General features: G+C 41.8%; 1 protein-coding gene across 5 annotated transcripts in view; it reads left to right on the top strand.

Moving 5' to 3' along the window:
* The window catches only part of cdh23 (cadherin-related 23), a 207775-nt gene that overhangs the window by 129098 nt on the left and 64743 nt on the right, over positions 1 to 13934 (top strand). For all 5 annotated transcript variants that reach the window (XM_028603317.1, XM_028603313.1, XM_028603314.1 and 2 more), the window contains 4 exons: positions 9740 to 9804; positions 10814 to 11051; positions 12827 to 12932; positions 13189 to 13316. In XM_028603317.1, coding sequence (XP_028459118.1) covers positions 9740 to 9804; positions 10814 to 11051; positions 12827 to 12932; positions 13189 to 13316 — 537 coding nt within the window. The remainder of the gene's footprint in view (positions 1 to 9739; positions 9805 to 10813; positions 11052 to 12826; positions 12933 to 13188; positions 13317 to 13934) is intronic.

Below are 13934 nucleotides of genomic sequence, written 5' to 3'. Positions count from 1 at the left end.
TGAGTGTTTTCCATAACGATTTACTTTGATGATTAGAGAGGCTGCTTGTAAACGCTTCAATGTGCGCAGCAAAACTAACTAGTTATAAACTTGACAGAAGAAACGGAACTAAACCTTTTACTTCTGAAATAGGACTGAAACGATTCCTCAAATAATTCGATTACAAAAAATCCTCGATGCAAAATGACTTGCCTCGAAGCTTCGTTAAATCAATGTTACCAACGTTGTATCGCTGACGGACGGTGTTTCCGCCCGGAGCATTATCACGGTCACATTACTGTTGTGCTGGCGACACATGCCAGAGCGTAAATAGTGAGGGGCTAAGAGACAGGCTGGAGAAAACAACAGAAAGTTTCCAAAGTTTGGAATCAGTTCAAACGTAATTAAAACTAAAACTCTGTACAGTGTGTCTGTGTACTGCAAAATCAAACTAGCTTAGCACGATAATAGCACGACGTCAGTGCTTCAGCATCTCAACAGAAAACATGGAGTCTAACTTAATCCTCCATTCCACGAAGCGGACCGACAAAAGTAAATCAGAGTCGTATGGACGATGAAACTACACCAAACACAACTACCAAAATCAAAGACAAGAAAATACGTAGTGGTGACCACGATCTGATCTAAGGAGCAGACGCGTTGACTATCCCTTCGGAAAAACAGCTGATTGTTGCTTCTCTCTCTCTATCTATCTATCTATCTATCTATCTCTCTCTATCTCTCTCTCTTTCTCTCTATCTATCTCTCTCTCTCTCTCTCTCTCTCTCTCTCTCTCCGCGGAGAAACGGCTGATCAACGATCTAATAGTGTAACAGAGCTGTGTGACATTATAATCAAATATATAAATGAAAATAGGTTGAGTATAACTAATATTTACATATATATTTGTATATACAGATCAGTCTCAGGTTGAAACTTGTAGTTCTGAAAGTTAAGTTGCACAACTTAATGTAGTGTTTGTGTATGTTTAATATATGCCTTAGTTTGAGGTTATCATTTGAAAAAAAAAATCTTTAAAAACAATGTAATATGGCACTTAAATGCACTTAATATGTTTAGTTTTTTGAGAGATGATATTGTAAGCAATGTAGGCAATACAAATGTTGCTTTTTTCCGAAAATGTTGCTTTTTTCCTTAGTTTTGGTTGTTTAAAAACGCAAAAACAAATTATCGATTAATCGATTAATCGATCGATAAAGTGTTAGATTAATTGATTACAAAAAGAATCGATAGCTGCAGCCCTATTCTGAAATAATCCTAATGAAGTTTAGCTGCTGTTACTCGAGCATCTCCAGACGCATTTATGAATGAAGCTGTCTGTCTGACAGCAGGTACGTTCACATTTTAGAGAATGTTAATATTTTCCTTGTTAATTGTGTATTTTCACCCTACCTATTAATCAGAATGTTAATTTAGGCCATATGATCCAACCGGCCCGATCCGTAGATTAATCTTGGGGCTGCAGATATATTATCTCTTTCTCTCTCTCTTTTCCTCTCTGGCACGCCTCTTTGTTAAAGTGCTCATATTATGCTAATTTTCAGGTTCATAATTGTATTTAGAGGTTATATCAGAATAGGTTTACATGGTTTAATTTTCAAAAACACCATATTTTTGTTGTACTACACAGCTCCTCTTTTCACCCTGTGTGTTGAGCTCTCTGTTTTAGCTACAGAGTGAGGCATCACACTTCTGTTCCATCTTTGTTGGGAGTCGCACATGCGTAGTACCTAGGTAAGGACTACTAGCCAGTCAGAAGCAGAGGGCGGCCACGCTAGCAGCTAGGCGAGCATTATAACGTGTGTTACAAAGTGACGCACAAAGTAAAGGCTGGACTACAACAGAGCTGTGTGGAGCAGTTTGTGAGCAGTGTTTTCTGTTGGAGATGGTAAGTCCCTTTGGGGTGGACTTTGGGCTTTTTCACTTTGTAAACCTTTAACGTGCACAAAAATGATATATAACACAATAAAGGAAAGGGAAAAAGCCAAAAAGCACATTTACATGCCACGGGCCAAAAGACTTCTGCAGAGGATACATCGGTGTATCCTCGATTATAGCTCCTGAGACAGTGTTGCGCTCCTCGATGTGCTTTTTGGAATTGGGACGTCCTTCAACATGGCATGCTGAGAATGACTTCCGTGTGACAAGCCCGATAGCCAAGGAGGTACAAATTTGGAAATTGAGAAAGGCCTTTTATCTTTTAAGATTTTTGAGCAAAATGTTTGGCCATTTAGAACAGTTCTTGTCATTACTGATTACAACAATGATGATGACAATGATAGACAATATCTTCATGGACTATTTGCTTGTACATTGCTGTTTCAAGAACTTATAGATATTGTTTCTCTCACAGGGAAGTAGTTATTTTCAGGAGTGTGGTACATTGCGGTTTCCTGAGCATGAAAGTGTTTTTGCATTAGTGTATCAACAATGTGGTGAAGCTGGTTTGTATGTAAAGAGGGTGGGGTCTGGACGATGTTTATATAATACTTTATGCCTATGCTAATTGAAATTATGCATGTTGGTTCCCAGTTGTTTTAAAAAGTGCCAAACAGGCATCCTGATAATGTAATTGAATTGAAATGCTTTGTTTGGGTTAATATTCATATCTCATCGGATCAGAGCTTATGTACAATGTTAGTCGATGCATTACTCCTGCATCCCTGTGGACACTTATGCTTAACATAGGAGTACCCCCACACACACACACATACACAGAAAGGCAGTGGCTGTTTAATATTTATGGTCTGCAGCATTACTTATCATTATAAATATTTATTGTGATTTACTCTTTTGTCTGGCTCCTTTTCTCTCTCACTCTCTCTATTGGTCTCTTCCTCACCCTGGAGACTTTGGACACCAGCAGCTGCTCGTATCAGTGGAATCACTCCTATTTCCTCTCCTTGGGTCTCAGAGAATTTGCCTTTTTTCATTTCATATTTAATGAATGCCCTCAGTTAATGTTGTTTTCCCCATTCTCTGTTTTACCATTAGATTGCTAATGGTTTTCAGGTGTTGCATTGCCTTACTGTGTGGTTTCCTGTCTGTTTCTGTTTGGATTACACTCTCTACACTAGCTCTTTCTACCCACAAGGCTCTACCTTAGAGCATATTTATATATTTGAAGAGGATATATGCAGTTCTAATATGCATATAGAAGTACAGTTTACCTGCACGTTCCATTCTTCTTATAGTTGTTCTTGCTTCTATAAAATATGTTGGATGCAACATTCTTCTTAGATAATTGTCTTTTACCAATGTCTTACTGTGTGTTTTATGGGCTCTGTGCAGATGCTGTGTGTTTTAGGGCTAAGGCACAATGAAAAATCCTTCCAGCAGAAGGTTAGAAATTACAGAGTGGAGGATGTTTCGCCACCACCGCTGTTTAGACAGGCCTTTATGGGGTAATAGTCACGACAGTAATTATAATTCATTATTTTAATGAAAGGGATGAGGCCAAGCTCTTTCCTGCATGTGGTAGCTCACACAGTGTCACCGTTAATAATGGGCAGCTTATCATGGGTGATTGTGACATTGTGAGACAGGGTGTGAATGGGTGTGCAGGGCTGAGGACGGACAGACGGGAGCTGGGAGTAGTGAAAAGTTTGAACTTTCCCAGTTTAGTAGTTTGAGTTTGAGTGCATTGGAGCTCAATATTTGTCTCCATTGGTTCCATTTGTTTGGTTATCTGTTAATCCATTTATTCATTCACACAATAATGATTTTATTAAAAAGCACTATACCACTGTGTTGAAACAATTTAAAAATTACACTAAATGACTAAAAGGTGATCTAATTTTATAGATAAAACAAATAATGATTTTATTTAATCTGCAGATTAGTTTCTTGGGTTAATGGATGAATTGTTTTGTCCATCAAATGTCTGAAATTGGCCATCACTATTTCCTGAAGCCCACGATGAGGTCTTTAAATGGCTTGTTTTGTCCATAGACTGTATAAAATATGGATGTAGTCTCCGTGACTGCCAGACCTTCCTCCACAGCGCTGCGGAGGAGGGTCTGGCGAGTCCACACAGCTGGTCTCAGCTCTCAGAGAAAGAGAGAGAGAGGGAGCACCAAGGCCTGTCGGCAAAGTGAAGCTGCCAGCCACAAAGAGCTCTGCATTAAGTCTTTTCACTGGCAGCTCAAACTCTTTCTCCAGCTTATGCCCATAATACAGTCCTCTCTTCTTTCTCTTCCCCCCCCCCCCCCTTTCCTTTTCATTCCAGAGGTAACAGCTGTTTTTTTCCAGTGGTTCACATGTGGTTGCAATCATTATATAGTAGCTGTGTATGCATGCAAACAGTATAATTTACGTTCCAAGCTGTCACAGTATGTTGTGAAGACATCCACTCTACTTTATTGGACTCTTCTTTTACAAAAGTATACATTGTTAAAAAGTGTTTAAGTTGTATCTCTCTCTCTCTCGCGCTCTCTCTGTCTCGCTGTTATCTGTTTGGTCAGGAGATAATAGAAACAGGCTGTTCAATCCTGTCGGCAGTCAGCAGTCGCTGTGAGCACCCCCACCTGCTCGTTAATGGTTTAGAGAAATAAAGCAGTCATAATCGTACGCTCGCCATCGCCATTACACTAAAGTGTCCGCAGTAAAAACACACACACAGCTCCCATCAACCCCTTCAGGTGCACTAGGTCACAGCTGGGGGGCTGGCGAGAGATGCGGTTGGTCCTCGTTTGATCCGAGGAGCAGAGGGATTTTGCATCTCTGCTAAAGAGGTTTGAGTTTTGCGTCATTTCACACAGCTACATCTGTACATTCACGTGCATGTTGGGGAAATTAAGAGAATATGTTAATTCACTCATTAGTTTAGTTGAGTTAGTAGCTGTTCAGGACATGTAATTGTTAATTGGACTCATCTTCGAATACCCTCATCATGGTGTCAGAGTGCGTGTGCTTTTTACAGGCTGCTGCTCTGTTCTTGAGTCTGGCACTGTACCGTGTTGGTCAGAGGCTCTACAGTACATAGTCCTACGGCAGGTTGTGCACATAGGAAAAGCTACCAAAACGTTTAGAGACGGCCATAAAAAATCTAAGTTAAATCCATTCTTTGATTGATCTCTTCCTTTCAGTCATACCTTTAGTTGTATTGTGACCAGACAATTGACCACTTTAATTGACTTTCCCTTTGTCATACAACAAAACAAATGCAAAATGATCAATTATTTAAATATCAATTCACAATTTTTTTTCAAGTATGTCCTCAAACAATACTCATATGCCCATGTGTGCACTGAAACGTGTTTTTGTTTGCTGTAATTGTTCCTCCAGTTCATACTGACACTAAAGCGATCCCTGATTCCAATGGAAGAGACTAAATCCACAGTCCCCATTCTGTGTAAAAATGCATTTTAAAGTCCAGCCAAATCTTTTGTAATATGAGGCTTCAGCAGTTTGAGTTAGACACATCTCCCAAAGTGTGATTTTAGTGCAAAACTAAAAAGAGAAGAGACCCACTTGATTTGATAAACTCATACTGCTGTAGCCTCTATTAGCTTTAATTAAAGTTTAGAATGCATTTTTGCACAGAACGAGGACTGCGCATATGGTTCCCCATCTCTTACATTGAAATTGTGTTAGGAAGGGATCTCTTTGCGGAATGGACAAAAGGAACAGCGACCAATAACTGTATTAATGTGCATACAGGCACAGAGTATTGTTTTAAGACAAGTCTTGAAAACTGTGACCTATCTTTTAATCTACGACAAAGCTCTTCGTTGCTTTTGCTTTTTTTATGATGATTATCGAGCAGACATGGTTTGAAGAAAATTGAAAAAAAGTGCTGTAAACGGTGATGTGCAGTCTTGATGGGACGTGCATATCTCACTCTGAATTTGCATTTGATTCCCATGGTGCCCTGCGAGTGCAGTGGCAGTCACAAACATCCACACTGCTGATCCACAGGCACCTCATTTTGCTGAGATGATGATGTGCTTAAATATGTTGAAGTATACGGCATGGAATGTGTCATATGATCAAGACTCTGCTTTGCGCATCTCACACACATACAGTACAATATGCAAAGTGTTTACTTTTAACACGATAAAAGTAACCGTTTTCTGTATATCACTTGTATAGCATTTGTGAAGATAGAGCTATGATCTTGACAATGTGAGTAAGTGAGACAGAGGGCCTTTAAAAGAGCCTGCATGAGTGAAACTAACCAAAGCTGAGGAAGATAAACTGACAATTGTGTCCTCATCACTGACTCCCACACAATGATTATCAGAAACTGGACATCTTCACTGTGCTGGTGGTGTCTCTGTGTGTTATCTATTCTTTGTGATTGCGTTTAGGTGTGCAACACTGAGACAGAGGAGGGTGTCTGTGTTTGGACTGGGGGGTCATCTCTGTTTTGACAGCAGGCTTTGACAGCCAGTAATTGGTTTCCTTTTCCATGCCTCTCAAAGCTTCTGCAGAAAAAAAAAGCAATTTTAGGAGCCAATCAATTCAAATTCCAGCTCACTCACAATAGAGAAGCCTGTGCAGCTTTAACCTCCCTCGCTGTCCATGAGATAGCTGGGCTGATAATCTGTGCCTACTCCAACCCAACACTAGTTTACACACACACACACACACACACAGGCGCACACACACTACCCCTGTCTTTCTGTCGCCAATGAGGGGGAAGTTCTCATTTCCGTCTTTTCTTGAAAGCAATTGAGTGTGATAATAGGAGTTTATACTGTAAATGGTTGGGTTGCATATATGCCCCGAAGACTGAATAAACCTGGAAACGCCGTGCATCTCTGTCCATGTGTGTCCTTTTCACATACACAAACATAGACACCCACATACACACTATACTTTGCATACAAAAACACTCCAATCAACGCACACATACTGTCACACGTGCATTAACAGGCATGCAGACACACAGATGAGTGCACTGGTACTGTTTGCCTGCTGGCTTCGCCTCTCTGAAGGGAAGAAACGCATCATTTAACTAAACTGGTCAACTGAGAACTAATTTCTCTTTTGTAGTTACTGCCTGAGGAGACTAGGGTTTGCAGAGTTTATATTGGCAATCAGCACAGCACTGACGCTTTGTGCAGAAACTCCTTAACAACTTAGTTTGTATTTTGATCAGAATGCTGACTATGAAACCTCAGTGACCTCCTCCTTAGCAACAGGGAGATTTTCATCACTACAGTCTGGGCCCAGCATTAATCTACAACATGTACTGCCATTCTATCATCTCTGGGCATCTTGACAGTAAGAGAACAGATAATCAACCAACAGGGTTTTGTATCATCTTAGTCAGTGGCAATGTGCATCCTCCATACTGTTTTTGTAACTTTTTTTATTTGTTATTTGGAGGGTCTTCTTATTTGGCATGAAAACAATTTATCCCAGTGAACCATATCAGTACTTAAAATGCTCGTTGTAATTGTCAGTGAGGTTATTAGGCATATAGCCCAGCTTTCCTTCTGTGTCGTTTTTTTCTTCATTAAATTGTACAAGCGCACACTCCCTGTACACGGAACCCCGCCAACTTTTCCATCACCTCCTATTCCCCAACCAAAAAAAGTTTGAGCTACCATGGCGATGGGGAGCAAATGCATAATTCCCTGGTGTCAAGGATCTGGGCCCATGGTGTTAAGTTATTGCAAATCCCTGCACAAACTCTACCATCCATCTGCTGCGGCCGTCTGCTTCTAAAGTTGAAAGTCTTTGGCAAGCAGTTGGCAAAGTGACCGGGCCATACTGTCATGGTGATTGTTTGGTGGGAGATAGGAAGCTAGTCGTTGAATGATTGGGTTGGGGGGGGGGTTCTCTCTCTCTCTCTCTCTCAATCTGTCTCTCTCTTTTCCTCTCTGTCTGTCGTCATGGCGAGAGGGGCTCGGCCGCAGAGGCAGTATTAGCTCCCAGGCTGAGCCCGGCTCCTGTCACCGCCTCGATAGCTGTCACGCTAACACCCCCACTGCTATCATTGGAGCACTTATGGGCCTGTCACTCACCTGGGAGAGGGAGCACAGGAGGGAGGGAGGCATCGAGGAGGAAGAGTGTGCTTAGGGAGATATGTAGAGGAGAGGGGAGACAGTGGAGATGGAGGAGGAGCTCGGGATGCAGGAAGGAAAGCGAGGTAAAGACAGAAAGAAAAAGATAAAGGAGGAGGTGGAGGGATGGGTAAGAATGCCAAAAGAGAGGAGGAGAAGCAGTTGAGTGGCATTTAATGATGAGGTCATCAAGACATGACGGATGAACACTCAAAGGTTAACATAAGAACCTGACTGGAGTCCCAAACACCTCACATGTAGTTAGCGTCCCGCTTTCTACTCGTTTAGCAAGATGTGCTTCGTGATCTTGACAACAAAGCGAAGGCCATTTGGATTGATTCGCCATCCAGGACGATGTGGGGGAAGCTCTCTGTAAAATGATGGGCTTGAGCTAAACAGCATGGTGTAAAAAAATAAATAAAGGATAAAAAACACGTTGATAGCTGCCTACGTTGTTCCATCTGTTAGAGGCATCATAGATGGGCACTCACATGCACAGGCACGCGCACACGTAACCATAAATGCATTCAATTTAAAACAGATATGTCCTAACACATTCAAACATACACACATGCATCCCCATTTACAGCCCAAAAAGGGCATTAGTTCACACACATTTTGGCCCATTTACTGGTGTATTTACGTTCACATCAGTCTCATATCATTAAACGCATGTTAACACACACACACACACACACCCTTGCTCACATATGTTTGAGTATAAGTCACAGCCACATGCAAATAATCATATACCCTACACAGACACAGACACACAGTCCTACATAATAAGGTCGGTATCAGGGCATCACTGAATCACAGTGACCAGCATCGTGGTTGACAGAGCAGGCTGCAGACACGTTCGAGTTTGGCCCTTCAACTGACTGCAGAGCCACTGAAGTGAAACTCTATTACAACAGCCTCTCCAGCCACGATCCATCAGCGACGACACAACACCCTGCGTGTACGCATCAGTGCATGTGTGCACATGGGCATGCATGTGTTTACAAAGACAGATGGGCATTTCATAAAGTACAAGATTCCTGAAAGTGTTGCTCTTTATGTTGGATTTTTGACACCATTTGTATCTGCAAGACATATGACAGCCAGTTGCTGCTGCTTTTACGGCCGGTGGTGGGTCATGTGGGTGAGAAATCAGTTCTCTCATCAGATTAAATCCAATCAACACCTCTGAGTCAAGCATGGCTTGCATGTTTTATCATAAAGTCATACTGTCATAGACAGCTCAGCTAGAGTGAGAAATATCATATAATCATGTGTCATGTTATTAAAGCTCTGGGTAATCTCACACATACACACAGGTACCAATGTATGCTGAGGAATAATGTATGTTACATTAACATGAAATGGATAGCATTCTATTCTATCTGCTTTAATGACCATATCACCGTCAGGAAAACCAAATTCAATTTCACTGACAGCACTTTGTACCTATGGTAACTAACAGTGTGCCATGAACTTCCCTCCCTTCAGTTTTCACAATAGAATTTGAAGGCAGACACATAATTTACCTTAACAAAACTTGATTAAGAGTTTAGAATTATTTTTACTGCATGTACATGTGAAAAAACAAACAAAGTAGTTAAGAAAAAGAAACAAAACGAATGGTCGGACAATAGAAGCTAAATGTTCTGTAAAGCTATACAAGGAAGTAGGCCTAAGTACTATTATAAAAGTAAACTGTTTTCCCTGTCTTTTCTGTCCAGGCTACAGACGGAGATGTAGGCACATTTGGGAATGTGCGTTACTACTTCAGTGACGAGCCAGACCAGTAAGACGCAAGCCCCACACACACACACACACACACACACACACACACACACACACACACACTCAAACAGTCCACACAATCACATTTTTTATTTATACAGCCACTTGTGAACGATTGTACACTGTTTTAGCTGATCTACAATGATGTCTGGCGCTTTCCTTTACACCTGCTCTCTTTAAGCCGCAAATTTTCAGAATCAAACAGAAAAACACACATTCACATTATTCATTATCTCCAGTATCAAAGGAACACAATCAGTGTGGCTTCCTACTAATTTTGTTTTTCTTTTGCTCTCACTGAGCATCATTTTTGTGTATTTTTGTTCTGTTTATTTTGTCATTTGTTGCATTTGTTTAGCAGAGTTATTTTCTAAGCCAGTCTATTCAATCAATTCAATCAATGTTTGTCACATAAAACCATACGAGGTGCAATTACAGTCTAATGTAATCCCATCAGCTCCTGCAAACAGTGCTGTATGCGAAAAACATTGAGATTGAGAACCTTTTCTTGTTATAACAAAACACTTTCATGCTACATTTAATTATTTTTAAAACGTACAAACCTGTTGTTGCTGTTTTAAACAAGGTGCTTTTCTCATAAGAACAAATTAAGTGAAACTGTTTTTATCTTAAGTTAACAAGGATAACACAATTTTGATGTGATGTATTGTGTATAATGTGCCTTATACTAAAGCTCTAAGAAACCATTAACTATTCAGTACAGCTCATTACCAGCTAAAAAAAAGTACCAAAAAATCCTGAAATAAATACAGATGTGTGAGCACCTCCCTCCCACATACACATACTTTTTTATCTGATGTCTGTTTAATGCCTCAGTGTCTTTGATTTCCGTTTTTTTCTTTTTATAACGTGAAACAATAATGTTTTTTGTGATGTGCTTGTGTTGTTCAGCATTGGAAATACATCTTTCCAAATTAAACAAGTTAGTATAATGTTAATAACATAACAGTGAAGTATCTTGTTAATTTCCTCGCGTTTGTCTCTTTCAGGTTTTCATTGGACGAGGAGACGGGCTGGGTCATTCTGCGAGCCAGTCTAGACTATGAGTTGATGCAGCGCTTCACGCTGACCGTGCTGGCGAGGGACGGCGGCGGGGAGGAGACAACGGGGAGGATCCGTGTCAGCGTGTTGGATGTCAACGACAACGTGCCGCAGTTCCAGAAGGAGGCGTACGTGGGCTCGCTGAGAGAGAACGAACAGGCGGTCCAGCCGGTAGCACGAGTCAGGGTGAGACGTGATTAAAGACCCTGAAAACCCACACGTGTGTTTTTTTTTTAGTTAACCTGGCTGATCAGCCCTCCTCCCAGGACTGTGTGGGTGTGTATGGATGGATTGATTCACATCTGCCTAAGCCTCCTGTTAGCTTTGTTGCACCTGAAATCGCAGGAGAAATGACAGCTTTATTATTCTTATTAGTAGATCAAATGTCAAATAATTTCCCATCAAAGCTCCAGCCCACCTTCAACCTGAGCAGAGGTCTAATCAGCCAGAATGACTGAAATCACCTGTGTGGGTGTTCAGAGGCTTTAAACGTGCACGTATGGAGTTTTAAAACAAGACAGTTAAACTGGCCTGTATTTATACCTATGAACATGTGACCATCACTGATTTTAAATATTACAGCAGTGTGGTGTTGCTTACCAACAATTGTTTTTTGCTTCCTTTCTGTGTTACTACAGTCATGCAGTTATGTGTTTGTGTGCACTGTATCCAAAAAGAACAGGTCAGCCTGGTGTGTTGGCCATCAGTCACTGCCACACAAAAGGCAGAGGTACACAGGGCACAATGGTAACTAATGGCTCTGCGTTTCCTTTGATTGCGCCCTGCAGAGAAAGACTATAACGTCCCTTGTGGCAGTGGGTACAGTAGGGGCTCACCCTGCCACAGTGCACTTTGGCGGCTTGCCTTTACATTGTGGCAGTTGAGCCGATGACTGAGCTCAACGCTTGACTCACTGTGTTTGATTAGTCTGAGCTAACCTTAAACGCTGCTGATATTAATACGGCGCCCCGAGAGGAACAGGGAAGCCAGATGCACAATTCTGCGTGTCAGCGATTTGCCCTGCAACCAACTATACACACAAACACTGACGTATATACTCCAGAAAAGTGAGAGTAGGAGGAAAGAGGAGAACGACTGAAATAGAGGGCGAGGATGTGTTGAGAGACAAAGCAAAGAGAGCCTGTTTGCTTCTTTCTTTTTGCAAACAATGACTCCTACTACAGTGCTTATGCTTTCTAACGGCTAAATCATTTTTATCATTTTCTCTACGCTTCTTATTCTTTTACTTCTTTGCCACTTGTCTATTTGATTTGCTGCCCGCAACTCCTCTTACCTTTGAGTGGTAAACGGCCGCCAAATATGAAACTATTTGTTGAAATTTGATATAGGAAGACATTCTGGAAGAGAAAAGACACAGTTTAGGAAGTTGTGGGAGGAAGAAAGGTATTCCTTACTCAGCTCTTTGGCACTAAATCAAAGAGTTGAGATATGCGTGTTATGGAGAGATACAAGTGAGTGTTTTTGACAACCTGTCCAGCCTTTAACGATGCCAGTAAGGCCCAGTAGACTCTCCTCACAGCCGGAGGACTCAAGTTCCTGCCAGCTCGGGAATAATGAGGGGGTGCCATCATTGTTGTTGATGTTGTTGTGGATTAGCCCTGCAAAGTATTATTTCATCTGTCCTCTGTCTGCTTAGCTCGTTTTGGCTCGGTTGGTGTTCATCCAGTATTGACGCCTGCGCCGCTAATAGCCAGAATCAGCTTTAATCTGTCCAACCACATGCCACCACTGACTGACAGCTTCCTGGCTACACACATGTGCACAGACTCACACGCACCCATGCTGTGCAATACACATATAAACATTAGCACTCACGATTGCAGCATCTGTCCTGTTACACTGTCTGTCTTCACGTCTCACTCAGAACTTTTCACTACTTCTCTCTGTGGACTTTTAACTGTCACTGAAGCATAAATTCCCCCCCGTCTACCCACCCATAGGCTACAGATGAGGATTCTCCTCCCAACAACGTCCTGACATACACCATCACTTCAGCTTTGGCCTTCCCCAGTTACTTCAGCATCATCATGGTGGAGGGCTACGCAGGTACGCTCGCCTATAGGAGCATGAACCCACAATCTATGATGTATATCTGGGCAGGGTTGCCGTGGATGTTTAGACTAGTTAAACTTGCATGCTGTAGAATAATTTCTACACCTGTGTATGCTCGTATCATTTTGGGTTGTTTGCCATTTGACCCATTATACTGTACTAAACTGATGATGCTGCAGGTTCCACAAAAAAACAAATTTAGCACAAAACCCCACCTTTCTCCTTCTCTCTCCGTCTCTGCTTCCATCAGTGATCAGTGTGATCAGGCCTCTGGACTATGAGAAAGTTCCCAATGGGATCATCTATTTGACAGTGATGGCCAAAGATGGGGGAAACCCAGCCCTCAACCGCACCGTCCCTGTCACGGTGGAGGTGATTGTAAGTACGCTCAAACACACACACATACACGGTAGTGCTTTTTTTTTTTAAAAAGATTATTTTTGGGGGGCTTTTCCCTTTATTTGAAAGTGTACAGATATGAAAGGGAGAGAGAGTTGGGGGATGACACGCAGCAAAGGGCAGCAGGTCAGATTCAAACCCTGCGCCGCTGCAGGACTCAGCCAACACGGGGCGAACGCTCTTACTGGGTGGGCTAGAGGCCGCCCCGACGGTAGTGCTTTTAACATTAAACACTAACTCATCCTGACTCCTGCCCTGTCATCATCATACACAGCCACACCTAAACGTGCACGTAAAAGTGCCTCTTCCAAATGTGGCGACTGTCAGCAACTACAGACACAGAGCAGTACTGTACCTTGCAAGTACAATGGGTCTTTTTTTCCATGAACATCTCTGTCACCTGCAGTACACTTTCTACCAACCTGTGGACATTACCCAAATATAAACATTAGCATATTCAAGCTGTAAGAGGGCATTTTCTGAACGCCTCCTCCAGTCTGTGGTCCCAAGTACAACCAACAAACAACAAATACTACTCTTCTGTTCTCATTAAAAAATGACAACATGTGGTGGAAGGTTAAAAAACAAATTAAAATT

This window comes from Perca flavescens, chromosome 17 (genome assembly GCF_004354835.1).
Source record: "Perca flavescens isolate YP-PL-M2 chromosome 17, PFLA_1.0, whole genome shotgun sequence".
In the NCBI taxonomy this organism is placed as follows: Eukaryota; Metazoa; Chordata; class Actinopteri; order Perciformes; family Percidae; genus Perca; species Perca flavescens.
This window is presented reverse-complemented; position numbering and strand designations above follow the sequence as displayed.